Source organism: Dinoponera quadriceps, unplaced genomic scaffold, assembly GCF_001313825.1.
Source record: "Dinoponera quadriceps isolate SergipeBrazil2010 unplaced genomic scaffold, ASM131382v1 scaffold316, whole genome shotgun sequence".
Taxonomy (NCBI): Eukaryota; Metazoa; Arthropoda; class Insecta; order Hymenoptera; family Formicidae; genus Dinoponera; species Dinoponera quadriceps.
In genome coordinates this window covers 274,287-301,704 of record NW_014554530.1, presented here as the reverse complement: position 1 = coordinate 301,704, position 27,418 = coordinate 274,287, and the positions used below count along the sequence as shown (strand labels likewise).

Below are 27,418 nucleotides of genomic sequence, written 5' to 3'. Positions count from 1 at the left end.
AGTGATTACGACTGACTGATGCAAGTAATTTCTCAGGAAAACTACCCACTTACGAAAGTTTCCTCGGCGAGTTTTCGTTTCCGAGTAACATTCGATTCGCCGGGCATCGCTCTAAGTCTAGGCGAGGCAAAGCGGGTCTCTCGCGTGAGTACGGCCGTGAGGGCGGCGCGGTCATTATCTCGCCGAGCGGAGACCGGAGCGGAGAAAAAAATAAGCGCGTCGGCGGTAATGGCCGCGATAATAATGACAACGTCTGGAACGATAATAATCGTCGTACACGGATCGATCGTTTTAAAGGAGTCGAAGCGACTCTCGCAAGGGAAAGCGATTGGTCGTTCGCGATGGAAACGTCGAGAAGACTAATGGTGAACTCCTTCTCATACCATCTGCCCCGGGGATGGCTCTATCCATCCGACCAGTAAACTTTTCCATTCGCCTCTCGCGGACACTGAAACTTTTTTTCACCCCGTTTGATATTGTTCCAAAGCGGCGACGGCCAACGAAGTAGAGCGGTAGTTTAATTGCGCGAACGCTTCGCGTGTACGGTACAAATCAGTCGGCGCACATTTAAATCCGCCGACAAACGGTCGTTGGATGGGAATTTCAGTTTGTGTTTGATTAATTCGTCGTTCTTCGGAGATCGCGCGAGATCCTTTAACGCTCCAACATCTTGCGTGAGGATGCAATTTCCGAATCATCTACGGGGAAACGTATGACTATCGTGAATGTCTAAGCCAAAATTGACTCGCGTAAGGGATAAAATAATGAAATATCGGGATTACTGAGGGAGTTTTATTAACTTTTACATCGAAATGCCTTCCGTGTCGACGAGGGACTCGAAGATGAGAAATCTCGTGGGTTATTAATCTATTATAAATCGATTACCGATAACGGGGAAGTTGGAGCAATGGAATAGGCGAAATCGGGCACGGACTCACGTATTAACGCGTGTCCCATACTTTATCGCAAGACCAAATTTGATTTAGTAAAGCACCGTAAATCGCCTCGCCGCTCTGCACTTTAATGCCTGCAATCGGGGCAGTCTCTGACCCAACTTAACAACGTTGAGCGGATATTGCCGCCGACCCCACACCACATCAAGGATGACCAAGCCGCAGGGATGCCTGTGACACCAGCCATGCCCATCTTTGTGCACATAAATACATAAAGCTAGTTGCTAGTTTGGAAAAAGTTTGACCTACAAATACAGCTGCCTAGCAATCGCTCACGACGTGTACTATGACACTGCAAGAGAATATCCTCATAAATATTATATCGAATTGAGTTGTAAATATGTATACTTCCATTTTTTCTCTTTGTAAAATTACTCAATACGTAAGGTATTTTACGACAAAATTTAATTTAATATATATTGTCATTATTAACACATTCGCTGCCACGCTCCTCGGGCATAATTTGTTCTACCAGACGTGCTCTCCGCTTGGTTCACAAGCCAAGGGTCCAATTTAACATGTTTCTACTACGGATTAACTCGTGCTTGGCATAGAAGATCGGTAATCGACGAGTATATTCGTAGTTGACTTGTGAGGCTCATATATCAACTACGAGTATACTTGTAGTTGGCAGCGAACGTGTTAATAATGTCAACTAATAAGCAACTTGTCGAGTTTTTCTGCTATGTTTCATAAAAATTAATATTTGTTATTCTTGTCTCAAAAGTTATTTATGTGTATGTGTGTGTATGTGTGATTCAATTCAACATTACAGTCTACTTTATATTGTATTTCTTAAACAGACATTCGGCGAAAAATTATACTGTTAGTCATACGCATCCCGCATTCTATATCTGTAACAGAACTCCTATCTCTATAATCTCCAACTCGAATCTGGGATTGCAGAATTTTTTGAACATATTTCGTAAACTTGCGAAACCTGTCGGAGCTGCCGGCTTTTCCTTTGCTCTATACGTGTTAATCTCTCGAGGTTTGCTAGCTTCGGTACAATTTTCCGGCTTACAACGAGATTAACAAACTTGCACTTGGTTGATTTCACCGACAAAACCGCGAAACATAGTGACGTATGTTCATATTAGTCGGGGATATTCGATAACGCGGGTGAGAAATGAGAGATACGCCCGTGAAAACAAACACGTAAATGCGTTGTGACATTAGCTCGTGTTCTGACTCATACACGATTCACCTTTCCATTTTTTATGCTGTACGTGAAACTTCAAGAAGTATTAAAACTCTTATATTCTGTATCCATCTAGCGCAATGTGTGTAATTTTCTACACATCCCACATTTTAATAAATTTAATAATCTGAATTTCCCTAAATGTCAATTATAACGTCAGTCAATGATTTTAATATTCAGTTCCGTGACAATATATCGTTTGCGTATAAGTTTCTTTTTAACGGAATTTTTCGAACATGTACCCATTTGACGACTGTGTTATTATTAACGAAAAAAGTCGATGCTACAAAGAGGGCAAATTGAAAACTAAATAGAAGCAGCGTTCGCGTTGATTCACGCAAATTGGACACATGGAGGATTAAACACGCAAGCAAGTAGCGAAAATAGCTATCGAGTGCAAAAGTCCATTTGAAAGCGGGCAAAATAGCACGATAAATAATTCCACGAGTTTTAATATTAAAATGAAAATAATATACTTGCGATAAGCATGAAAAATATCAGAATTTACTATTGCAAAGCGAAAATGTGGCGGTCCATTCGGTTCTACATCGACGTTGTTAAATTTTGGAGAGACGAAACGTGTTTGCGCATCGCACAGCCTCGCTATTACATGCCACATATAACACAATTAGAGCCCGAGGTACGTATAATTCTCACGTTACACTGACTGCACTTCGCGCCTATCGTTGCGTGGCAAAGCTATGTAAGTGGAATTAAAGTTACGCCGCGACGCGAATGTCGTAACCGACATCGACGTATGGAACGCCGCCGGGTCTTCAGAATTTATTTAACAACGAGCGAGACGATAATGTAACTACTACTTTCACGGAGCAAAGTCTGACTGTGATTGCAACTTTCGAGTTAACTCTTGTTTGTTGTTGAGTTACCAGAATGCATTGGTGTTCGCACGTCATCTATATTAGGAATTCTCGAAGTTCTCGTTCGTAATCCCATTCCAAACATTTGTAAATCGCTCTTATATATCTCGCCCTCGGGTTTCCACTCTTTTAATAAGACCTTGGGTTCATATTTTGCGAGAATAGAAAAGGATACAGCCAAATACAAGTCGTAACGTTTTATTAGAGGCGATAACGTTCCGTCTTTTAATAGAGGAAAAGCCACGTTGTGCGCAGTTATATATGAAATCAAGAAACAAAGGAACAAGGGACGTTACATAGGTCTACAATCTGTAACATAAAATTTGAAATTTATAAGATGTTTATTCTCAAAACGCACAGATAGAGTTTCTCCTAACAGCTAATCAATTGTTTAACGCTCGCGTTAAATTTCGGAGTCTCTTTAAACTTAATTTATTTTATCACACGTCGAAGAGTAAGCTCTTCACAAATTTCGGGCATAAGATCGAGATATTGTTAGGAATTAACAGGCATTGCTTCGAGTTTACAAGGTATTACTCGGAATTAGCAGGTATTACAGGATGAATTGGAGAGATATCGTTGTATACTAAAGGTATTACTAAAGGTATTACTAAATATCTCTCACTCGATATTTCCAACGGTAAAGATCGGTACATATGAAATATACATTGGCATACGCTAAGTTAATAACGGAATGAAAATAAAACAGAGAAGTGTGAAAGGGAAAATTAATTAAAGTCAATGGAATATCGGCGCAATATCGTCCGAAGTTACCGCGCACGTTAAAGCGGTGTATTAATTTATTCAGTATACGTTTAAGCAATTTTTTCAACAAAGCCGTTTATGCCGCAACAATGATTTCGATATATCTGAAATTCTGAAGCAAAACCAGCAGGGGAGCAAGAGAAGAAGAGAAAGGAAGAGAACGAGGGGCAGAGAGAGAGAGAGAGAGAGAGATATCCTCCATACATATCCAGAAGCGGAGAACCCCGACAAGCCCCAGAAGGGTCTCATAAATCTCACAGAGTTAGGACAGTGCTGAAAATTTCCAAAACAAACAATCGATCGGCACCGATCGTTCGGCGGGTAGCCCGGTACGATCGTTTGTATGCAAAGCGTCCGACGAGATAACGACGAATGTCTCGCAAATTGCAGGTTGAGCGTTTACATATAGGGGCTCGAGGGTGACGAACGCCGTGGCATAGGGATACCCTCGCTGACTTGACGGTACTCCAGAAACCGGATCGATGCCTATGATTACGTCGACGCATCGTGTTTCAGCTCTGGCGAACGCATGGTCGCGGCATATCCGGCTCTTTAACGCATTTATGGCTTCATATCGCCCAGGTAGTCGCGAACCGGTATTATACCGGCCGGTTGACTTGGTGGGACCGATTCTTTCCGTGGCCGTCGTCGCCATTGTCGCGCCTCGTTTCCGCTCTATCGGACACGGCGTATTCATCGACGAGGAGCCATAAGTCTAGTCTATTTAGCTGCACTTTCCGAACTTCTCTGGGATGTGCTTCTATTCGAAAGCTTGAATATATATTTATTTCATTTTATATCCAAATAGACTTGTAATGTTTTATGCTACCGTGTCCACGGCTTGCAGTGTGTGAAACTGCAGAGATATTGTGGTAATTATTTCAATAATATTTCATCACTAAGAGGCTACTATTATCGAAATTAATAAAAATAGAGGTTGGCAGAAGTTCGACTAGTTAAAAATAGAGATCATCGCACCACTGATGTCATGCTTCCATGAGATCAAGTACGGAGTAACGTTGAAAAGTGCAGCTACGGGGAACAGACGTCTTGTCTAAGATATATCAGAATTACCGATTCGTATCGTTTTTCCCCAACGTGAAACAGTATCGCGTCGAGATAGGCCTCGATGCTAATCATTAGATTTTAATTTTAAACTAAGGCGGCTTGGGATCGTAACTCGCTCTCGTTTATCGTACCAAAATGTCGGGAAGATTCAGGCGGGTCATGAACCGCTGCCAAGGAAGCAGAACGAGGGACATTCAGGACCCACTTATCTTTCGTGCCAGGATTTATGAAATGCTCCGCCCCCTTCCACGAGCACGGGGATAAGAGCCTGAAAGGATGTGCCTGCCTGACCCGTAGACACGCAGGATAATGCGAGGATTAAGAAGCGTCACCGTCGTGATGGAGTTTGCTACTTCTGGATTAAGTATGGACGCGATATTAAAGCGCCCCTCGAATCCGATTTGAAAGTACGAGCGTTTCCCCGATGCTTTTCAAAGCCGAGAGAGATACATCTTCCGTGTACGAGCTGATAAAAAATCGCAGATACAATTGAAGACGCGTCGTGATACAGTCGGGGGACTATTCTCCCCGCTGGTGAGAGTTACGTGGATTTTAAAGTAATCTCGCATCTCTGTAATATTGAAAACAATGTCCGCGAGAAAAATTACGGAAATAAGGTAAATAACCGTTTCCGTTATCTCGTAAAAGCTTCCCCGCAAGGCAAGTGTGAATTTAACGCAAGCGCGAAACCGTTGAAATCTTCGCTTGAGAAAATAATTTTCTGTAACATAAATATGCGGTGTTTTCATAACGACTAAAGCGACCGTATTCTCGTATTTTTACGCGGATCACTGTGTATATGTGTACCCAGCGTAACCCGGCGCGATACTCAAATGAGATGATCCTACGTGATCCACAGAGACGCACAATACGGGATTAAGAATCCCGAGTGCAGAGCTCATTATTCACGGATTACGAATGAGCTAGAACCACATCGAGTTACTCTCGCAGAAATCCTTATCCTACGGATAACTGTTGGGGCGCTATTTCATGACTTCCAGAGCTCCTACTGATTCTTTACTTCGCGTTTAAAGAATCTGTCTCGTTTCCTATTTCAAGGTTAAGGCGCAGAGAAATTAAACGAGCAACATATTAAAAGAAATTCTTGGGAAAGCTGTTTATTTTTACGTAAATCAATACCAGATGAATACCATCAAGGATATTAAGAGTTATAAACCGAGTTATAAACCGAGATATCTGTTTTCAATTATATAACTTGTAAATCTCCGTTTAAATTAAATTTATAATCGAATTTTTAATGTGTTCATTATACTTGCGAGGCAATACTTATTTGTTAATATAATTATTTTCCACTGTACGTGCAATGTATTCCAGAAAGGAACATGTAAAATATGAATAAGTGTCGCTAATTTATTGTTATAGTCGAGACTAATAGTCGAGACTTGTTGGTTTCTAATTGGAGAGAGAAAAAATGAGAAATACCTAGGAAATCCAATATATTTCCACGTTATTGTTTCCAGGGCTCGGTAACATGGGTCTCATTTTCCACTGTAAATGGAATTCAGATAGTAATGAAGTATCTCGCGTACATCGAAAGGGCATCCAGATGGCAAATTTTAGTCGAGTATGCCCTCCGCTGGGAAAAAGGATGATTTATAACGCAGATACACTTTTTCCACCCGCATTCAGACCAATTCCCATCTACGTGTGACGTGACCTCCGCATTCGTGCTCTCTGTCGTAATAAAAATATTCGATATGGCTTCCCTTGATTAGAGTGTTTCTGGCCATGCAATAAATGAAATATAAGAAAAGATCATTACGATGTTACTATTACTATAAAGAAATGGGTCGACGCATTATTCAGGTGTCTCATTTTGTTCGTGGATAGTTTTATAATAAATTAAAAAAAAAAACTAGATATTTTAAACTAAATATTTGAGATTCTTAGGTCTGAAATTTGATTCCCAATATATTACATCACGCCATTCGCTTTTATAAATACGAACTGAGCTTAAAATTAATACGCTAAAGGAATGTACGAAATAACATTTTCTCAAAGAATGAAGGAATGAAAGAGATCGGAGTGGAATTCAATATGAAATAACGAAAGAGATAAAGTACAAATGAAAAGGAACGTCGGAGCGAATGAATCTAGAAGCAAGCTTCAACGTGTTCGCGTTCCCGAACTTCGGAATTTCCACTGATTTAGCATTTAGAGATATACCCTATAAAGATATTCGAAGTCATAGCTACCTTCTGCTCGGTGACTTTCCACTCCTCCCAAGCCGTTTGCCTTTAGATGGCACAAAGCCAAAGCGGGAATCTATCGCTTCGGACATAACGAGCTTTGGAAATTAAATATAAGGAAAATTGAGGAAAAGAAACGAATCACTGCTTGCGGTCCGGTGCAAATGAATATTAATTTAAATCGTAAAGAAATGAATGCAAATAAAATGATCCAAATCCATATCATTTTAACATAATTATCTATCAATATAACCAACAAACATTGCCAAGTTGATTTATTATTCGCCTTTTTCAGATCAACCGCTTATCTTAAATACTTTATTTAATCATAAAATATGTAAAGGCTTTCAGATTATAAATCAACATATCTCAAAAGATTAGGACTTTTAGGAAAAAGTGCAGATTTTAAGTACGCAAATTTGAACACTTGAATTATTAGTTAGAAACAAAAGTTTCAGTCCCGCTTTGGATCATTTTCAATGTTACTACACAATAAAAGTTTTTGAAACTCGCATACAATACAATTTGGTATTTCATAATGGTGAATACAGTTGTTGGTCGATAGTTTTAGTTGTACGCCGTATCGCTGATCATTTGTTGTTCATTAAAGCCATCGTTCTATTTCGAGTCGGATACATGGAAGATATATTGGAATCTCTGTTTATGGTAGTATATAAATTTATAGAAATCAATTTTAGATAAATTAATAAGATTAAAAGAGAAATGACAATAATACTTAATAAGAATATTGAACAGAGGTTCAAATTTCGAAAATTCAAGATTCGAAAAGTGTTCAAATTTGCGTGCTTCATTTAATATTATTTAATAAAATCTATTCACGCGTTGTAGACATTATCAGTTTTAAGTACAATTTCACTTTGCACACATTGCAGAAATTTCTCGTCGTAATAATATTTCGTAATGAATATTTCATATTTTTGCAAACACTGTTCAAAAATTGAGAAATCTATACTGCGAAAACATAACCAAATTCTCGTTACTGCTCAATAAAGATAAAAACGTTAATGATATTCATCATTGTTGCTTTTCATCAAATTAATTTGCGGAGCATTCATGAAAAACGTATCAACGCGGACCATTTATTCGTAACTGCTATAAATATAAAATATTTCAGCAACCGTGTTGGCAACATTTGCATAATTAACAATGATTATGTGTTATAGCAAATGAAAGAACATGTAACGTACATGTTATTCAATTACTTTAACAATGGATACAAAAGATTGGAATGTTGCATTATCAAAATCCATCTCTGAGTAATTTACTCGATTACATCGAAATATATACGGTTCACGTAGAACATTTTCACATACTTAGAAACCCATTTTGTTAAGTTAACCAAATTCTTGTTTGACTATGGACAAATAACCTTTTTGATTGTAATAACCAAAGTATGGTTGTCTAAACCGAAGATTTGTTTCTCTGAAGTTTCAAAGGTTTCAAAGAACCAAATCTTTGGTTCAGAGAACTAAATCTTGGTTCTTATAACAAAAAATTTGTTTGCCCATAGTCAAACAAGAATTTAGTTGATTCAACTAAATGGGTTTCTCAGTGCACGTTCCTATTATGTATAGTAAAAAGAAATGAACTATTTTTATAATACTTCAATATTTTCGTTATTGCGATATAGGGCAAAATCTATTTGAGAATGTTTTAATCGAGGACAAAGCGCTGGAAAACAATGTACTTGTTACAAGAGGAGTTGCAAAGTATTATTTATAGATAAGAATAGGAGTAGCAAAATAAGGACACGCAATAGCTGTATATACGGCACTGTATATTCTTTTATCTCGTCAAGCGTGAAATCGAAGTATCGGCCAATGAGCTGAATGCTGGCCGCGCAAAAGCAATATCGTATCTCCGCTCCAAAAAAAACTTTATTCGAGAAGAATTCGTAGCACAAGAATAACGTGAAATAATTAATCAATACTAACAAATGCATCTGCAGATTTTTACTCTCCCTTTTATTATCTCCCTCTGTTTTATTCATATTTTTTAATTAATATCAATTTCACGGCGCAGCTATATAGATTTTTATTGTCCAAGTATTTTATCATATCTCTTATATGTGAGAAAATATATGAATATAATAAAAAACCATATCTCGACGGGAAATAAGTTGCAGCATTGTCACGGAATTGTAAAAATAGTACTTCCGCGTCGATACGAAAGACGACACGAATTCGTCAAACGATAAATCATTCGTAAAGTCGTCGTTCTCGGGCAAAACGTGTCGTTCGAACCATCTTCCAATCCTTCCGCTAGTTTTTACAGCAGCTACAGCCACTTAAAGCTAAGTGCGAACCCTCGTAACTTAGCCGATCGCGAGAAAAACGAGTTGTCGAGTGAAGGAGACAAGGAAGAAATTAATAACGCAAAGAGACAATTGGCTGCTGTGCAAAACGTGCTTTAACTCCAGTCGCAGTGTCGCGATACGCAATAACATAAATTCGTCGGCTTTAACGCTATCGAGCAGTCCTAACGATGTGTTTCCGCGGCACGCTTTAATACACTGAGATAACTTATACTTTTCCACTTTTTTTCTTTTTCAAGCAACGTAATACGATCAACTGACCAGCTCGAGTTTCTTAATTTCATTTCTCACAACTTGAAGGCGCGCCGTGAACATTTCAACAAAATCCTCTGTCTCTCCACGTACTATTTTTTCTATTCAGATTCGCGTCGCGATGTACGTTGTCACTGAATATACATGTACCGGATGCCATGAAATAAAATACGAGAATTATTCTTCGCTAGGAACGCGAGAAGCCAAAGGTCGGGCGCGTAATTTTATTTCCTCCGTCGCTCGATTGGAAACGTAGAACACGCTTGATTGCGGAACTGTGCGCGAAAGCTTTCGGCAAAATTTTCTATTTTTGTTTTCTTTTACGCTCAAACAAATTAATTGTAAATATCTAATGATTTCCCGGGAAAACGGCTCAGCTTTGGTTAAACGTGACGAGTATAAACGATTTCCTAAAAATTGCTGCCGCAAGCATTTGGCGCAAATATATTTCGCATCCTTACGACCATTCCGTGCAATAAAAGCTTATCATTGTTTCTTCTCACGCGCTACAATCCTGCAAGAACAACCTCGATGGTTCTTTATAATTCCCTTTCCCATGACTTCCCTTTTATAGAAGTGTCATTGTACGGACTGTTCGCGGTGTAGTCGTAGCAGTCCCGGCTATTAAAGACATTCAGAAAGTATGATATTAGCCCTTAGGGAGTTATCCTTGAAGATACTCGAAGTTTCCAGGGGATTGCGACGACTGACAGATGATACGTACGTGCTCCAGCGGGCATATGTACAAACCACATGTATAAACTGTGAAAAACACGTGAGGCAGTTGTCAAACCATCCCAAGCGGAAGAGAGGAAAGTTTCCTACGAGAGTTTTGAAAATCGAACTGACGTGGTAAAGAGCGGCTTCAACTTCGTGAAGAAATTTGTCAGGGATACGCAAAACGAACGTCTAACCTGATGAAGGGAATAATTTCTCGTTCGATGCGAATCACGCGCGGATCACGAACGTAATATCGCGCGGAGTATAAAATATAAACGCCATGGTAAATTTAATCTGATCACGGAGGAATACGATGATACAGAGACGGGAATTTTTCAATACGTGAGTAACGATGTACATTACGGGGACACTTCAAAGGACGCTTTAATTCGTCAGCTTCGTTTAACGGATTAAAGTAATTACATTCTATGCCAAGTGGCAGTGTCAATTTTATCCACGCCGGCGTAACATGCACAGCCGTACGCATTCGCAAAACGCGCGCAAAAATTAGCCGCCGTTGTCGGAAAACCGCCGGATAAAATTGTACGCTAGGCTACGTGCACGAAACTACCCCGCGACCCCTCCCCGGGCATAATTAGACCGCTAGTATCTCTAATTAAGCGGTTGCGGCGTAGGATATTTTTTTAAGTAGCTACGTAATGACGCCGTGAAACAAGCCGTCTCTTCCGCGTGCAACGCGAGGAAAGAGGAAAATTCGAGAGTTCCGCTGGAAACTGAAATGGAAACTAATATACGACAGATGCAGCCGTGATTCAGCGCCGCGCCGCCAACGTTGCACCGGTTCGCTCTTGCCCGGTTTTCGGAAAGTTGCCGCCTCTCGCCCGCACGCTGCACCTAATTCTTTGCATAACTCTTCCCGATGTACTCCAAATTACGCCCATGACGATAACGACTGAACGTCGAACGATTGAATACGCACATTTTCAGCGACGGGTGTCCCTATATTCTCGATTTTAAATCGATACTTCGCAGCGGACGGATATAAAATTTTTCTTCTTGATCGAAATCCTTTTCTCCTGAATGTTTTATTCGCTACTGTTGAATTTCATCGTCGGGTTATTAATGGGAATGAAAGCTCATCAACTCCGCGCCGGTGTGTAACGTGTAAAAATGTTATATATTTGACAAAATCGCGGAAAGCGCGAGACATTTCCCAATTTAGACATATCGATCGGCGACGGAGGGACGGCTAATTCCTGTCGCACGAGTAACGTGCTCTTCATCTTGCATGTCGCGCTTCTGCCGTTGTAATTTCTCACCGATGTTGGATACTTTCGGCTATTAAAGCAAATCTGATTAATCAGACGCGATACGGCGCCGATAAATAGCGGCGGGGTAAATGCTCGCCTGTGAAAAGCTTGCCCAGATCTATGGCCGCAATAAATTTGCGAATAGCTTACGGTAAAATGGACACGAAATAGCGATACGCGGTTATCAAGTACGCGCCGATTTATAAAGCGGTCGGTATTGGTTAATTTGTCCCGCGAAAGGATATTCCGCCAGCTTCAGCTTTCAATTTCTGCTATTGCCGTGTAACAAATGCGCATTAAGCGATAATGTAGCATTTAAAATTGTATCGCGTGGATTTAACGATACAATGGGCATCGTAGCGTGATGCAGGCGGGTTACACGCAATCGCAAAATTCCGAATAATAGACAGAAAAGATTAAAACCACTCGCGATATAATCATACGGGAGTTTAATTTCAAAAATGGCAATAATTTCGTCGTCATACCTTTAACGTTGCTTAAATAGGACGTCCCGATATAAGCCTCCCGTGGCGAAACTGCATTCTTTATTCTTCCGCAAGAAGTGACGCTAAAACAGCGCTAAAACACGTAACCTTTTCAGTTTCTTCCGAGTTAGGAACCTTAATTGAGCAGCATACTGTGCGGTATTACTGAACTGAGCTATTTAAGAAAAAGTTACGAAATTTCGTCGTTCCAAAAACGTAACGTCTCTCCTTCCCTACACACAACTTCTTCAATTAACCGTGAGTCAAATTGTACGTCGAACGTCAGGCTGAAATGTAGGATGTGTCTCTTAACATTATTCATATCCGCAAAGCTGCCCTTAATTACGGAGATTTAACTAAATCTGTATGCAGGTAAAATTTAATAAATAATTCGTTCCGCTTGCCGCTATTTGTTACACGGCGCGTCGAGACGATCGGATCGGATTTTCATTAAATGCAAAAAGCACGTTTCACACTGTAAACAGGAAAAGCAACGGGAAATCGGCGAACGCGTTACCGAGAATCCTCCCGGCGAAATCGCGATTTTCCGTCAGGCGTGCACCGTGAGACGGAATTCGCGCAGAATAGATTCGTTGAAATCCCACGATAAGGCTGCTGCGTGTACTTATGCATGCGTTATTAATAAATTATCGCGACTACGCCGCACGTGTATTATGGCCGGCCATTAGTCAGATGGCAACGATTGCAAATTAGCGGCTAATAATTATCTCGCAGGCACACCCGATACACGCTCCATTCGCAAAGTTATCCGCGTGTTACGAACGCCACCTCATCAATCGTAAGGGATAAATGCGAGGAGAGGTGGCCGCGCGATCACTGCAGCTCGGAATAATTCCGCATTAATTACATATGTATCGCAGATTATATCTATCTATCGTACGTATCGCCACGCCAAATAGATACGTAAACAGATACGTTTATTTACAGTTATTTCAGCGTAAATTCCGGTCGACCGAGGTTATGCCAATTTACCTGCGATGACGGCGCGAATGTGTGTCGAAGCAATCCGACAAGATGCGTCTCGCGCGTATAAGCGACGAAAGGGTTTTGCGATCTCTCAGCAAATGATCATTCCCGAAACGGTGATGATAATACGAGGGAAACGAAAAACGGGGAAAAGTCCGTTACGCGTCCCACCGTGTTTTTGTACATCGGGTTTCGACTCTCCGTCGTGGTGCGCTCGTTACATCGGCCGAACTTTGACCTCTTACATCCTTATGTTTAAAACATGCGATCGTGGCTTATCTCGCCCCGAAGATCTCAATTTCAAAGCGCACACAACCGGCGCTTTCTATTTGTTCTGCGGGAACTTTGATGGAAAAACGTGCGGGTTGAACGAAATCAGAGCTAACCGTGCATACGTCTGATTATGCACAGCGGATCAGTGGAGAGGAGCGTAAAAAACTTTACGCCCAAGTGGATACATATGTAAATTCAGCGCACTCCTGCAACTCGACAAGAGAAACGGGCGGGTCGAGAGAAAGAGAGAGATAGGGAGGGAGAGAAAGCGCCGGTAATCTGCGAAGCTCGTTTCAAAAGTAACACACGCGCCGTTACACGCGAAGTTACATCGCCTTTGAACAAAAGGAAACGCAATCTCGTAGGGCGACTGTGCGCGTCGCTCGGAATCACAACCTGCCGATAATACGAAAGCACAGTGAGCTACAAATAACGGGGGCAGAAGCGTGCGTACAACATCGCCGGATATTTACACGGGGCCAGATATGTAGATTGGGCACGCTTTCAACTCGGAAAGAAAGACGAGCCAGCCGAACAATAGGTAAATGCACTTCCGTGAAGTGTAGACCGCTACTAAACCGTAGCCGAGCCACCTACCTACTATGCGACTTGCTGAATCGAGAGTCGAGAAAATAGGCGTTCTGTTGCGGCGACCGTAAGGCGGCGGCGGCGACGGAGGATGGAAACGGAAATGGAAAAGCTTGAAAACGAAGTGCTCTCCCGTCGAAACTTTTATCCCCCGAAAAGAATGTGCGAGATTGAATGTGAGAAGACGGGGGAGAGAGGGTGTCGATAGGGAAGGAGTTCGTAACACGACAAGAGCACGTTTATTCCATCGATTATGGATATATTGTATGCGATGTAAGCCGACGAACGCGCACATCATTAAAGCGAGTAGAGTGAAAAGCGGCGCGATGCGCGTAAATAATAAACATGAAAAGTTCGTGAAATAAGTAATGTACGATTCATAAGCTACTCCGCGCCGACAAAATGTCTTGCGAGAAAATGTGTCTCGAGTTTGCAGAGGGATATAGCACTGAATAATTTATGAAATTTGACGAAGCGCCGAGAGACAGAGAGAGAGAGAACTGTGAATTTATTTAAGAACTCGACAGTTATACCTAAAGCAAACGATAACAGGAAGGTCGTTTAATCGTATTCGGTTCTGAAAACTGCTCCACGTACCGGTCAATTACGCATGCGAGCTATTGTTTTACCTCTACGTAAATTAATAGTAAGACCGGTTGTAAGCGATTTCGGCGCAATATGCTGTCGCGTATTTCAAATGATAAAGAACGGCTAGTCTCAACGGTATACAGTAATTACCCACACAAAATATCAGTGATTCATGCGACGTTCGTGCTGTCACGCGCAATATAATGCCTACTGTAATGCATCTCGCGGAGATATCGGAATATATGATGAAAACAAAATTCCGAGATATTGTTAGAAATGTATTTGCGCAGCTTTCCCGACGCGAAGCGCGCGCAAGCCGGCCGACTCGAATTTCATCAATGGCGCAATCGTAGCGAATATAAAATATCTTGCATTAATTTTCGAATATTTGAATCTATTTCATGAAAGAGTGAAAATTATGATTTGTCCGTTTTTTCGCCGGCGGCATTGAATTATGGCCGGGGAAGAATTGTTCCCGGCGAAATGCAGATAGGTGCGCGCGCGCGTTCCCCTTGCAGTTCGTGACCTCATTTCGCACAGATTTTGTACAATTTATAGCGGAAGACGGCAAAGATATCCGAGCAAGATAATCAAGATTAAGTTATATAACGCAACGCCGGCGCGCGCGAATCTCACGCCGGCGAACACATTTCGCTACGAATTTATCCTCGATCCTCGACGCGCAATGACGCTTTATCCGCATAGCTAATCCTTGTCGGATAATCTCTGAGAAACGGGCCGAATCTATTTCGGAGCATTCATCTTCCCGGAGCAACTTTTTTATAGACCGTAACGTCGAACCTCTTAAAACCCCGAATGCTCTTGCGCGCTACCTAACGGCTCTTCTACGGTGCTCCCAACTCCTAGCTTTTTTCCAAGCGCCTCTCACCTGAATCTGCGAAACTTCACTCGTACGTAAGCCCGCGAGCGTCCATCGTTCCGAGCGATTTATAGTGATGGCCGCGACTTTTCAAACTACCAAAGGCCGCGGCGGCGGCCGCCGATCGCGATTTCCGGCCGCTCCGCAATCGCGCCAATTATAATAAGAATTTACGAGCGAGTCCAAACGACTGCGCAGACTATCGATAAAGTGCCATCGGCGGGACACCCGATCTCTTTCCCTCCTTCGAAAACATCCGATAGATTTACGAGGGTAATTACGCGCTTTCACCCGCGGCTATTCGTCGCCCCGCGCAAATGCGCTATCCGTTCTTCTCGCCTTTATTCATCTCGCTCAACCTCTTCCTCACTCTTCCTCTGCTTCTCTCGCTTTCTTTTTGCACACGTTAGCACCTACATGACAGGTCTGACCAACTTTACGATCGAGCTCGTTGATCACAATCGGCGTGTCCAATATTTGGACGTAACGTGCTGGCACCTCAAGACCAATCGTGACGATCGAAACGAAAGCCAGGTGCGCACTAGGAAAACAAGTTTTGCTAGAATAGAAAATTGTTTGTTAATTTAATGACGGCAGAAAAACTTGTTTGGACAGCAAAAGAAAATTTATTTGAATAGAAGAAAGATTTGTTAAATATTAATTGCTGTTTACTTAATGTATGAACGGCAAAATAATTTGGTTATGCCAACGAAATTTTATTGTTGTCGCAACAACGTTCTGCTACAACAGCAAAATTATTCTTTCCGTGTGACAAATCTTTTTGTTGTCACTATACTACAAAGAATTATTACAAAAAAAAAAAACAATTTGCTATTCCAGCAAAACTTGTTTTCTCCGTACATTAGCGGAGCACGAAGGATTCTCACAGAAGGGTATACAGTTAGCCAAAAATTGAAATATAAATTAATAAATTTCATAATATCCGAGTATCACATAGAAAAAGTTATTCCGTCGGTGTAATTGAATTGTTCGTTGTCTCAGAATTTGACGAAAATTCGATTACAGAAACTGAAGGATTCCTGTAGGGAGGTTTCTGCTCAGTCAATTGTTCTCAGTTGTCTCAACCGAGTTTTAACCGAGCAGCTGAATGTTCGAATGTTCTCTGTCGCAATAACAGAGATATATATCACTTCGCCGAGTTTTCCTTTCTTCTGAGTTTTCATCTGGTCCCTATTCTGTTGCATAAATTAAGTTCTATTTTTCCGTGCAGACACTAATTCCAATAATAATATATATAAATGTGCTATTTTTAGTATCACTATAGTAATATTTATGTTAATATCAAATAATTGTTATAATTTCTTATAATTACAATGATATTCGCGATACAAAGTACCCATGGAATATCCGGAACAATCACCTTCTCAGAAGTAAAAAGGGCTTTATTTAAATAAATTTAATTTACAAAATAGCCGAGTTCGTAGAGGAAAATAATTAAAAACGGTTATTCCAATGAATATGAGTATACTAATTAAACAATAATATAAAAAAGTAACAATATAGAAATTATGTTATATATATAACATAAAATGTAGAGCTTTATTCGATGCTTTGCAGTGCTTTTATTCGGTAACATCCATATATGGAATTCGTGTTAATAACTCTAATTAATAATTCTAGTCATATCCCGGCTTTATACATCAAAATTCCTCAACGATTTATCGCGCAATTCTAACATTCCGATGGAAAATTCGGCCACACTCGCGGATCTGCGATACGATAGCGAATCCCCTAACCTCCATTTCGTATATTCGCATGTAATTATACGGCAGTCTGCAAAATCGCTCTAAAATTGCCGGAAGAGGGTCGCGCGAGATTTCTCAGTTTTCGGCACATCAATTTCGGCGTTTCTTTCCTCGGCGTTAATTATTAACGAGCACACTAATTCCCCAACAAATCGACAGCCGCAATATATACGAGCCGTCGTATAAATTGTCGTATAAATCGTCATAGAGCGGCGGTCGGATATAACCGACTGTTCTTACAAATCCCACGATATATTCGTTTAATCGCGAAGCGGAGCGTAAGCGCGAACATAAAACGCGCTTGACAATCGTTATCTATATGTAAACGATTTCGTGCGTGTTAGATAAATTATACGAATGGCCGGACTGCAACTAATTCGCACGTGACAATGATCCCTGATTTATAGCGCATCGGGTCAGAATTTACTCGTGAATCAAAACGAGCGCAGACGCACGCCGTCGATAACATGAGAGACGGGAGATATTGACTTGAACATTATTCAGTCTAATTATACTAATTGTTGCAGGACTGCGCGAGCGTCTTAGGCGTCACGAAAGATGGAGCTAAACGTGAGCGACATGCTACATCTCCTGAGCGGCAATTCCCTCAATTTACCCTCTAATATCTTAATTATATGCACATGGAGTTGCCGCCGCTTCTCGGAATATGCGGCGACACGATTCCATTCGGCCAATCTCATCCCTCCCCCCCCCTCTCCCCCCAAGATCTCAAACTTTAAATACCGAGCGGTGCGAGAGCTCTCAGATATTCAATCGAGCATAAGCAATCAATTTTACACTCGATTTTAGATTTTGCTCTTCAGAGAAGTAAAACTGAGATTAAAGGAATCCGCGTTGATTTTTCGCATTGATAGGGATTTCACGTCGAGTACTTTACTGAGATCTTCTGGAGTTCGAAAAATGAGAGAGAATGTGACGATTATAACTGTGCTCCGCCGGCTCAATACAGACTGCACGAAGAAAATGTACGAGCCATTACAGTCTCGCGCAGACTTCAATTTTCGATGCAATTTGCATGAAAAAGAACGTACTTCGCGGCAATCCGTGCCGCTTCCGTCGCCCCTTCATGAATTTTATCATTTAGCATAGCGCGTGTCATTCATGCACGGTTGATGGGTGTATTCCAGAATAAACAGGAGAATTACTTTCATATAGAGAACGTTCATCCAAAGCCAATTAAAGTTTTACGAGCGGAGACCCCGGCAAAATGATTAACCTATACTACAGCAGTTAACAATTAGCTGCAAACGAATAATCCGAGTCGGGCAAGAATTTGAAATTTACGAATCTGAGATCACTCGATATGATGGACATTTCGTCGTACTTGCTCGAATCGAAATTTCAGCCCGCTGAGAGAAAAATTCGAGGATACGCGTTAACAAAAAATGACGCGAACGGGAAACGGAGCAACGCGAAGACTGAAAGAAGAAGACGCGAAAAGAATCGGAGCAATGATGAAACGCAGAAAACACTCCCGTATAAATATTTAAAATCCAATACGCCATGCTCTTTATCTCAAAGCATGTTTGCGCGTTACACGCCCTAAACGGCGGGACAAAAACAAACGTTTCCGTTGACCTTGCGACTTCCATTTTCATCGTCGCTACGTACGAAGCACAGCGTTGTGCACTCACCCAAATTGTCGGAGCCCGCCGCCCGATGAGCCCGAAGAAGTAGCAACGACACCGCCAACACGATCATGACGATCCTCTTGTCGAGCGCAGCACCGGTCAGAATCATTGTCACATTAATGAATTACAACCTGTCACCGAGCGACGTCGCACCGTCGAACGTAAGCGAATCTCGCACTGATACGTCACACCACCTGCGCTTGGTCACCGACTCGAAACACTTGCGTAGCCATTCAACGACGAGTCACTCGCGAAGTGTCGTCCAACTCGGATCAATCATTCCGGCCGTCGTGCTCCTATCAGATCGCACCGGCTCGTCAAAAACGACGCGTCATGCTCTCGAAGTCCGCGACGTTCCGCTCACGGATTAAAACTCGCGCGAATGCCGCCCCGATCTCACAGAATTCGCGCGATTCCGGTGTTCGAACGTCGAGACGTTACTCCGCTTCCGCCTTACGAGTTAGCGTCTGAATGTAGCAGCCGGTGGCCATATCGCGAGATATCGTTAGAATCACTGACTACGGGTGCACCCGTGTTCGCGACTGTTCCCTCTTCGGTACCGGCACCGATGTTCCGTGCGGAAAAAGCGACGGCAGGTTCACGCGAGGTGGTCGAGCGAGCTGCTCCGCTGTCGCTCCGTTGTCGAACTAAGGGCCGAGCAAGTGGATTCACCGAACTCCCATGGAATATACGAGGCGATGCCTCGTACTGTCGTAAGAGCACGCGTTGCGGTGTAAACAGAGGACGTACACATTACTCGATGCTCGGCGCGCGACTGACGGGTCCAGACGGGACTTTTGAAAGTAGGGCTGCGCGACGCGCGACGTCACGCCAGCCGGTCGACACATGCGCCCTCGCGCGAGCTCGCCCGTTCTCCCAGCCGCTCCGCGGGGTGTATCCTCGTCGAATTTTCGAAATGCCTGAGACGGTCGTGACCCCGGGCGCACCTCCTCGAAACCGGTCAAAAAGTAAGTATGATTATATCCGAATAACGGTAAGAGACCTGTGAAACAATCCCTGGAAGGGATTTATGCGACGCTCGTCAACTGGACATGAACAGAACGAACGCCTAAAAGATCTCTTCCCAGACAGTACGTGAAAGCATTCGTATATACCATTTTCATACCGAATGTACCGTAGATATGTACGTGACATGCTGAGAACATCCCTGCAACATTTCTCGTAGTACATCCCTATGTCATATCTCGTACATCCTTAAGACATGTTCAGAATATAGAAATTTAACATAACCTCTAGCTAACTTTATATTGGGCTGGCTTTACATTCATTCAATATATCTTCAATAAATGCCAATATAAGTAATATGAGACCAATGTATTGCCAATGCACTGTGTTACTAAGATACACATCATTATACTGAATTATGTGTGAAATTTGTCTATATATAATTATTTCATATTAATCATGCATAAATTATGTATGATTAGGTATGATTAGATGTAATTATCTCATTACTGCGCAATTTTTTTTCTTTATGCAAGCTAGAAGATTTCAGTAAGTCTATCTTGAAGTCTCAACGTAGAGAAAACAGCCAAAAGTTTGTTATAACGTCAAAAATGCACAATAATGATCAGATAATTATATCTAAGCATATCTAATCATGTATATCACTATGTATGATTATTAAATAATTGTATAGACAAATTTTATACATAATTTAATAAAATTATGCGTAGTTATGTACATTTATACATGATTATGTATGAAATCTTTTTTAACAAGTTTTATTGTCTGGAAAGTTAGAAAGAGAAATAATAATGGCGAGAGGAAGTATAGAAAGTGCAACTAAAAGTAATCATACTAATATTATCATCTATTTAATTTCCAGAAACAGATCAGAGATGATACGAAACGTGTCCAGTGGCATAGTACACAGATAGAACGTGAGTTTTTATAATCATTTTTTGTCATTTTGACGTCATCGTCACCATATGTTCTATCTAAGTATTGATTTCGTCGTCAGTTAACGCTATGGGCATTCGTGTTCCGTTAGTGAAGTTATCTTATCTCGCGACGTTTCGCATTCAGTTTGATACAACCCTCGCCATCCATTTTGAGTGTTTATCCATCGAGGATGAATTTTGGACGAGAACAAATGATAGAGGATTGCTTCCTCATATATTTATGTTACTTATGTTACTTGGTAAATATTTGAAGCGTTGAACAGTATTCATCTTATTCTTCAGAAAATTTATTTATATTTAAACTGTTTACTCTTATATTTTATTTAAATTACAAAACTGTATAACAGAACCGTTCAATGGAGTTCCCTCATTTCTTAAAGCACTCTATTTTGTTATCCAGCCCGTAACCCTATGAAAGTTACACAAGAAATCTTAATATCCAATCGCTTATAACTTCGTCGAAGCCGTTGACTTTAATAATTTCACCGAGGGAAAATGAATTTAGAATGAATCCCCGAACAAAGCAACACGCGCGATATTTTTCTTTCTCGGATCCATATAAGTTTCGGCAATTCGTAACGTGAGAGCAGAATTTGGAGTAGCAAACTAGAGTGAATCTTCGGCCTTTAAGGTCGAGAGGGTAGGAACACGTGTCGAAGTCACCCAAACCATGACCCTGCCTAAAGCTCGCCTATCTACCTACTAACCAACCTTCGCTTCCGTTATCGAGCATGCGTATCCTGTGCTTTTCGGGGATGCAATTCGCACGCCGCATTCCGAATCTCGATGGCTGCGGTTACGTATAGGGAAAAGCGTTAAGTACGAAGACGATTTGCAGCTGACGCGATCATGCGGCAGGTAAATGACATTTGGCGTACTGCCCGATTGCCCTACGCTGTATCGTGTTGCGGATTTTGCCGATATGTAAGTCCCTCCTTTAACGTACGGGAGAGGACAGATTCGCGATCTAGCTTTTATTGCTCTTCTTTCTGGACGATAAAAATTGAAAAATTGTTTTGCGGTTTCGTAGAGGGATGAACTACGCGACTCTTGACAGCTCTCTCCGTCGTTGGTATAAAGTTTTCTCTTTTATTTCGTTTAACGCGTTTCTGCATCGTAGATTTTAATTTCAACATATGATTTTCTTTATCATTTCATATATTACTCTTACGTATACACCTCTCGTCGCTATTTACGGGAAGAATAATGAAATGAATGTTGCTTTTGTATTTGTGATTAAAATATTGCGAAAACGATACTACTCCGAGGTAGTTTTACATTTACGGTTAAAAAATCTTCCTTTAAATATTTTTGAACATATTATTGTACTATCAGGAGTCACGAAAAGTGCGACTTTTGATGTTATATTATTACATTATTACTAATTTTCTCGTGATTATACATTACTACCAATGTCGGTCCCAGGAAATGTTTGTATGTACCACAAAGGGAAATTAAATTTTCCTCACGGTAGTACATACACAAAGTTACATCATGAAAAATCTTTCCTTTCTCGCGTCTTTCGTAGCGCAAAGATTAAACCTTGCGTTTGCAAGCTAGTTTCATAAAATTGTGTCTCTCCGTGCGTTGAAAAACGCGTCGAAAATATAAAGGGCGGGCTTCTCTCTGAATGCACCGCGGCGCGGTCGGAAGATAACGAGCAGCGATAGTAACATCGAGTATAGGGCCATGTGCATCGGAGTGCGTCGCACAAGAACAACCTAAGAATACGCGAAGAGACGTCTGGTCTGGTCGATGCGCGTGAGTTTAATTTTATTCACCCGGCTACCTAAAAACGTAGCGTTGAGAGATATCGCGAAGAAACTCCCTCGAACTTTGCGACGTGTGAAACGCGCGAACACGACTTAGAATTTATCGCCCTGTGTACGTTAAAACGACAAGTTCAAACTCCTCCTTCGCCTCTTATCCCCAAATATTACCTTAATTACAGTTGACTTGTTTACGAGTACCTGGGTAATTGCGTGAATTATTTCACTTGACATTTCTGTAAACAAACTTTGCGGAATGTGCACAGATTCGTCGGAATATCGGAAAATATGGCAAACCCTTTAGATTATATAATAATATTTTCTAAAGATATTCTTGTAACGAAAATAGAATACTATATTAATTATTGATTCAGGTTACTTTGTCATAGGACGTATATAAGAGATAAAATAGAAATTGTTTTAAATATACTTTCGAAATACTTATAATAAAGCAAGTATTTGTTATTTCTCTTATCAATGACGTTAATTCAACAATATTGGCATCGTAATATTAACAGCGTGATCCGATAAGTAATACGGATAAGAATTCCGCACTATTGAAAATCGCAGAGAAGTCAAGAGATAAGCGGGCGATTTTGAGAAAATTGTTTGACAATGTTCGGAGGATGCAGACGTAATAAAGTATAAAGACGAAGCAGGTTATATAGAACAACGCAGGACGAGCTTCGAACGTGGAAGATGCGTTTTATGAGTTTACCCTTCCAACTTCTTCAGGAACTTTATCGAACTTGCTGAGCCATATTTCCTTTTTTTCATTGGAGCACTTTAAACATCACGTATTCATTAGCTTTTCTACACGTAAGCCTATTTCTGAATTTTTCTCCTACTGAAGTGATTTTTTTATTTATGCGCTACATGTAATTGTACGTTCTAAGGAAAAAATTATACAAAGATATACCTTTCCACAAACGAAAGACAAATAATTACTCTATTCGTCTTATTAATCCTTTTTTAATAACAAAATTTCTCATACCGCTAAAACCAAAAATATCTCCGCATACGTTTATTTTAAAATTAAACATTGCTGAAGTTATACGAATCTGGATTACATGAAACTTCGAATGTGCAAAATAAGCGGATAAAATGAATATACATTTCAAGTGATATTTTATATATAAACAATGAAATAACGAAAACAATGTCATTAATCTATAAATCTTAAAGGTGCGCAATATGTTTCGTGTTATTATTATGTTTCGTTAAAGACGTTACTACGACAACCTCATAAAACGCATTCTGAACGCTCGGAGCGTTTCCTACATTATTTTACCTACCTCGGTGCGACATCCTAGCTTATTACTTCTTCATCCTTTCTCAAGTAAAGTGTTATGTCTAAGCCGCTATACGTGTAAATAGTTAGTAACTAAGGAGGATACGCCTCCATATATTTTCTTACCGAGTTGAGTAATGTATGATACTTTTACTTAATGTATGATACTTTTATGTGAAATAATTTTTATAATTTTGTAAATGTAAAGAAAAACACTAATTACGTGTCCACTGTTAAATTACTTGAAACATTTATTATTAATCATATATTGGCCTAGCTATAATTTTTTTATATTATAAATATATATTTATATTATATATAGGACAGAGAAAGGGATTATATATATATATATATATATATATATACAAAATACATTATAAACCTAGCCATTTTTGGAAAGCACGTGATAACCATTTTTAACAGTTTTCGTGTAAAATAGATGTTACATAAATTTTGCCGAGTCATAAAGTTAGGTGACTTACTTTGTATATTGCGTCCACTGAAGATCGTATAATATCCGAGAAAGACTTTTGCAAAACTACTACGGCGTGCATGCTAAAAGTGAACACTGTTCTCTTTTCCTGGCCGATTTGCGTAAAACAAAGTGTAGGACACAATCTTCCGCCACGCTTCCTTGGCGCTTAAATAACGGTATCGCACGAGTTTGCAAGAATTTGTCGAAGCTTCGAAAAATACTGCTAGCTGGATAACGACGCAACCTCGGCGTGCATATCAAAGTTCTTTCTTGCGAACAAACCGAGGCAAGCTCGTAAAGTACATCCCGCGCCTTCAAAACGCGCCCGGTGCAACGTTCTACCCAACCTCAGCTCGCTGTTATAGTAGCGAAGCGATGACAAACGCATTTCCATGATAGACAACATGATCATTGATTGAGTTTGCTTCTCTCAAAGGGTTATGACAATCGATGCTCGGCTACTTGTTTAACGTGTATCATCAGTACTACTCGCTTGGAACACGATTAAATTTTGATGAAATTCACACATCATAATCGATAAAGTTTTCGAGATTGATTGCACGCAGAGAAAACCGTAAATTATTCTCATTACATTGAATAGAAGAATAGACAAAAGTGAGTTATTTAAAATATATAAGACAAACAAATATAATCAAGAAACTTAATAAGAAGAAATATATTCTTTATATGAAAAATTTCTTCCGCGCGATTCAATTTCTATGTAATTAAAATATGAATAAATAATTTGGAAATTTGAAAAGCACTTCATTCGCGTCAAAATTAAAGTTTAATAATATTAAACGATTTATTTGCAAATTAATCGAAATATGCTGCAAGTTGCTGTAATAAAATTAAAATTGCATATTGACATTCAGTTTTCAACATTGATTTTACGTATTTATTATATATTCATTGAGTATGCGAAATAACGGATTACACAATATTTAAATATATGCTATTTTCTTATAATTTTTTAATTTCTTAACCTCTTCTATATTAGCACTAAATGATATTAGCGAATATAAAATTTGTCTTTTACGCGTTACGCGAGTATTTATTATAATTAATCATTATTTTTTTAATTACTTCTGAGAGCTAAATTGAATTCATATTTAAATATGACGCCCGTGCATATAAATAAAATGCGTATAAAATTACAAATATTAATAACACTCTTCCCTCATTGTATTTTGCTTGTTATAATCTCGAAACACTTCTTTTTTTTTTGGCAAAACGCGTTTCGCGGTATACGCGTTGATTATTCGCAAAATCTCCTCGTTTGCAGAATCGTCGACAGTGCACACCATCTGGCTCGATATGTCAATTACAAAAAGCAAACGGGATACGTAAATCATCGTTACGACTAAACTCTGTCGCGATGCTGGTAGGTGCCGCATTCGCGAATGAAAAGCACGAAAAAAATGCTCTCTATTCGTTTTGGCATTACGTGTTAATCCGAGACACATCGATGATTGGTCACCGCTCTCAAATAAACCAACGGCTTCAAAGAAAGCTTTTGATGGTCCCGAGAACGTTTTCCGCCAGCTGTAAAACTGTAGGAAAGCCAAGGTTGATAGACTTCCCAAAATAACTCGTAGAAAAAATTCGCGAACGATTCTATTGACTTTTCTGCTTCTAAAAATTGTCGCCAGAGCACTATTGTTAGCTGTTGTTTTATGGCCTCTCTTATTTTTCATGCTTCAATGCATTTTACAATTATAGCAATTTGCTAGCTATTTATTGTATTTTTATATTTATTGTATTTTATTATATTTATTGTATATTATTTATTTTATTGTTGATTAATTTTTATTTATTTTTGTTCTTCGTATAATCTATTTGAAACTTCTCGAAAGAACTTTTTTCTCTCTCTCTTTCTCTTTCTCCCTCCCTCCCCTTCCTTCTCTCTCTTTTTCTGATGATGTTTAATATTATAACGATTACAATTTAATCATTTACTTAAAATTCGATAGACTTTGACCTCTTTTTATTTGCTGAAACTTTCGTGAAATAAAATTCTTCACTTTCGTGAAATGAAATAAAATATAGAAGTACCGCAGATCTGAGACATAATTCAACATATACAGTTCTTAATTTTAGGTGTAATAAAATCTACCTATTAAAATATTTTCAAATAGATATAAACTATTCTACATATAGTTAATTTATTCAAATTTTTTACACAATACTATTGTCTTACAATATTACTTTTCATATGTTGCTTGCATTCCGTGAACATCAGCAGATAGTTAGCAGATGGAACATCGCTTTATATTGAAAGACTCTTTTTCGTCTAACGTGTTTACTATCATATGAGAAAGGGTGGTTCTCTTTGAATAAGACGGTCGATCAAAGGCGACGTAGTGTGGCGAGGCTACGTACACGAAGCGTGGCAACACGAGGTGCGCTATGAGCGAAACTTTATGGCACTACGATCGATGTGCTTTGAAGATGAAACACTTCACATGCAATTCATGCGAAGGAACTTATCTCTAAAGCCCACTGATCGTTATGTCGCGAAAGTTCCTCGTCGAAATCTCTATATTTACGATACGAGAAATCCGGTTGTTTCGACGAAATTACGCATCCACCTGCTTGCTAAATTAGAGACATTCGGAGCAACGTAGAGGTTTATTAAATCGTAACTTTTTAAACGAGAAGAAAATTACAAATAATGCAGATAAATAAATATTACAACGATCCGCACGTAAAAACAATTACGGGAGACGCGACTTACCCTATACATTGAAGATAAATAAAATGGAATTACTCTGAAAATTTTTCCCGCGAGACATCTGCATATTTGTGATTCTCTGACGTTCCTGGTTTATATCGTTTATATTTTTCGCTTATCCTTCCGTACTTCCGAGTGCTCCAAGAAGATATGAAATTATATAAATAGGTGTTATTTATCGACTTGTTTAATTTATAAGTTATGTATACATAGTACAAATAAGTATTCCTGTAATTTAGGAAAATATAACATATAATCCACGAACGATCTTACAGTTATTATCATTATATGTTACAGTTGGTACGCTGGAGAAGTTGAACGATATTTTTGAATTTGTCAAATTTCTTCGAGC

The 27,418-nt window shown here is 39.8% G+C and overlaps 1 protein-coding gene across 1 annotated transcript in view; it reads right to left on the bottom strand.

The window, feature by feature from the left end:
* The window catches only part of LOC106751930 (protein eva-1 homolog C), a 182,411-nt gene extending 162,785 nt beyond the window's left edge, over positions 1 to 19,626 (bottom strand). The window contains exon 1 of the mRNA XM_014633220.1: positions 18,876 to 19,626. Coding sequence (XP_014488706.1) covers positions 18,876 to 18,981 — 106 coding nt within the window. The 5' untranslated portion in view covers positions 18,982 to 19,626. The remainder of the gene's footprint in view (positions 1 to 18,875) is intronic.
* Between the last annotated feature and the right edge of the window lie 7,792 nt (positions 19,627 to 27,418).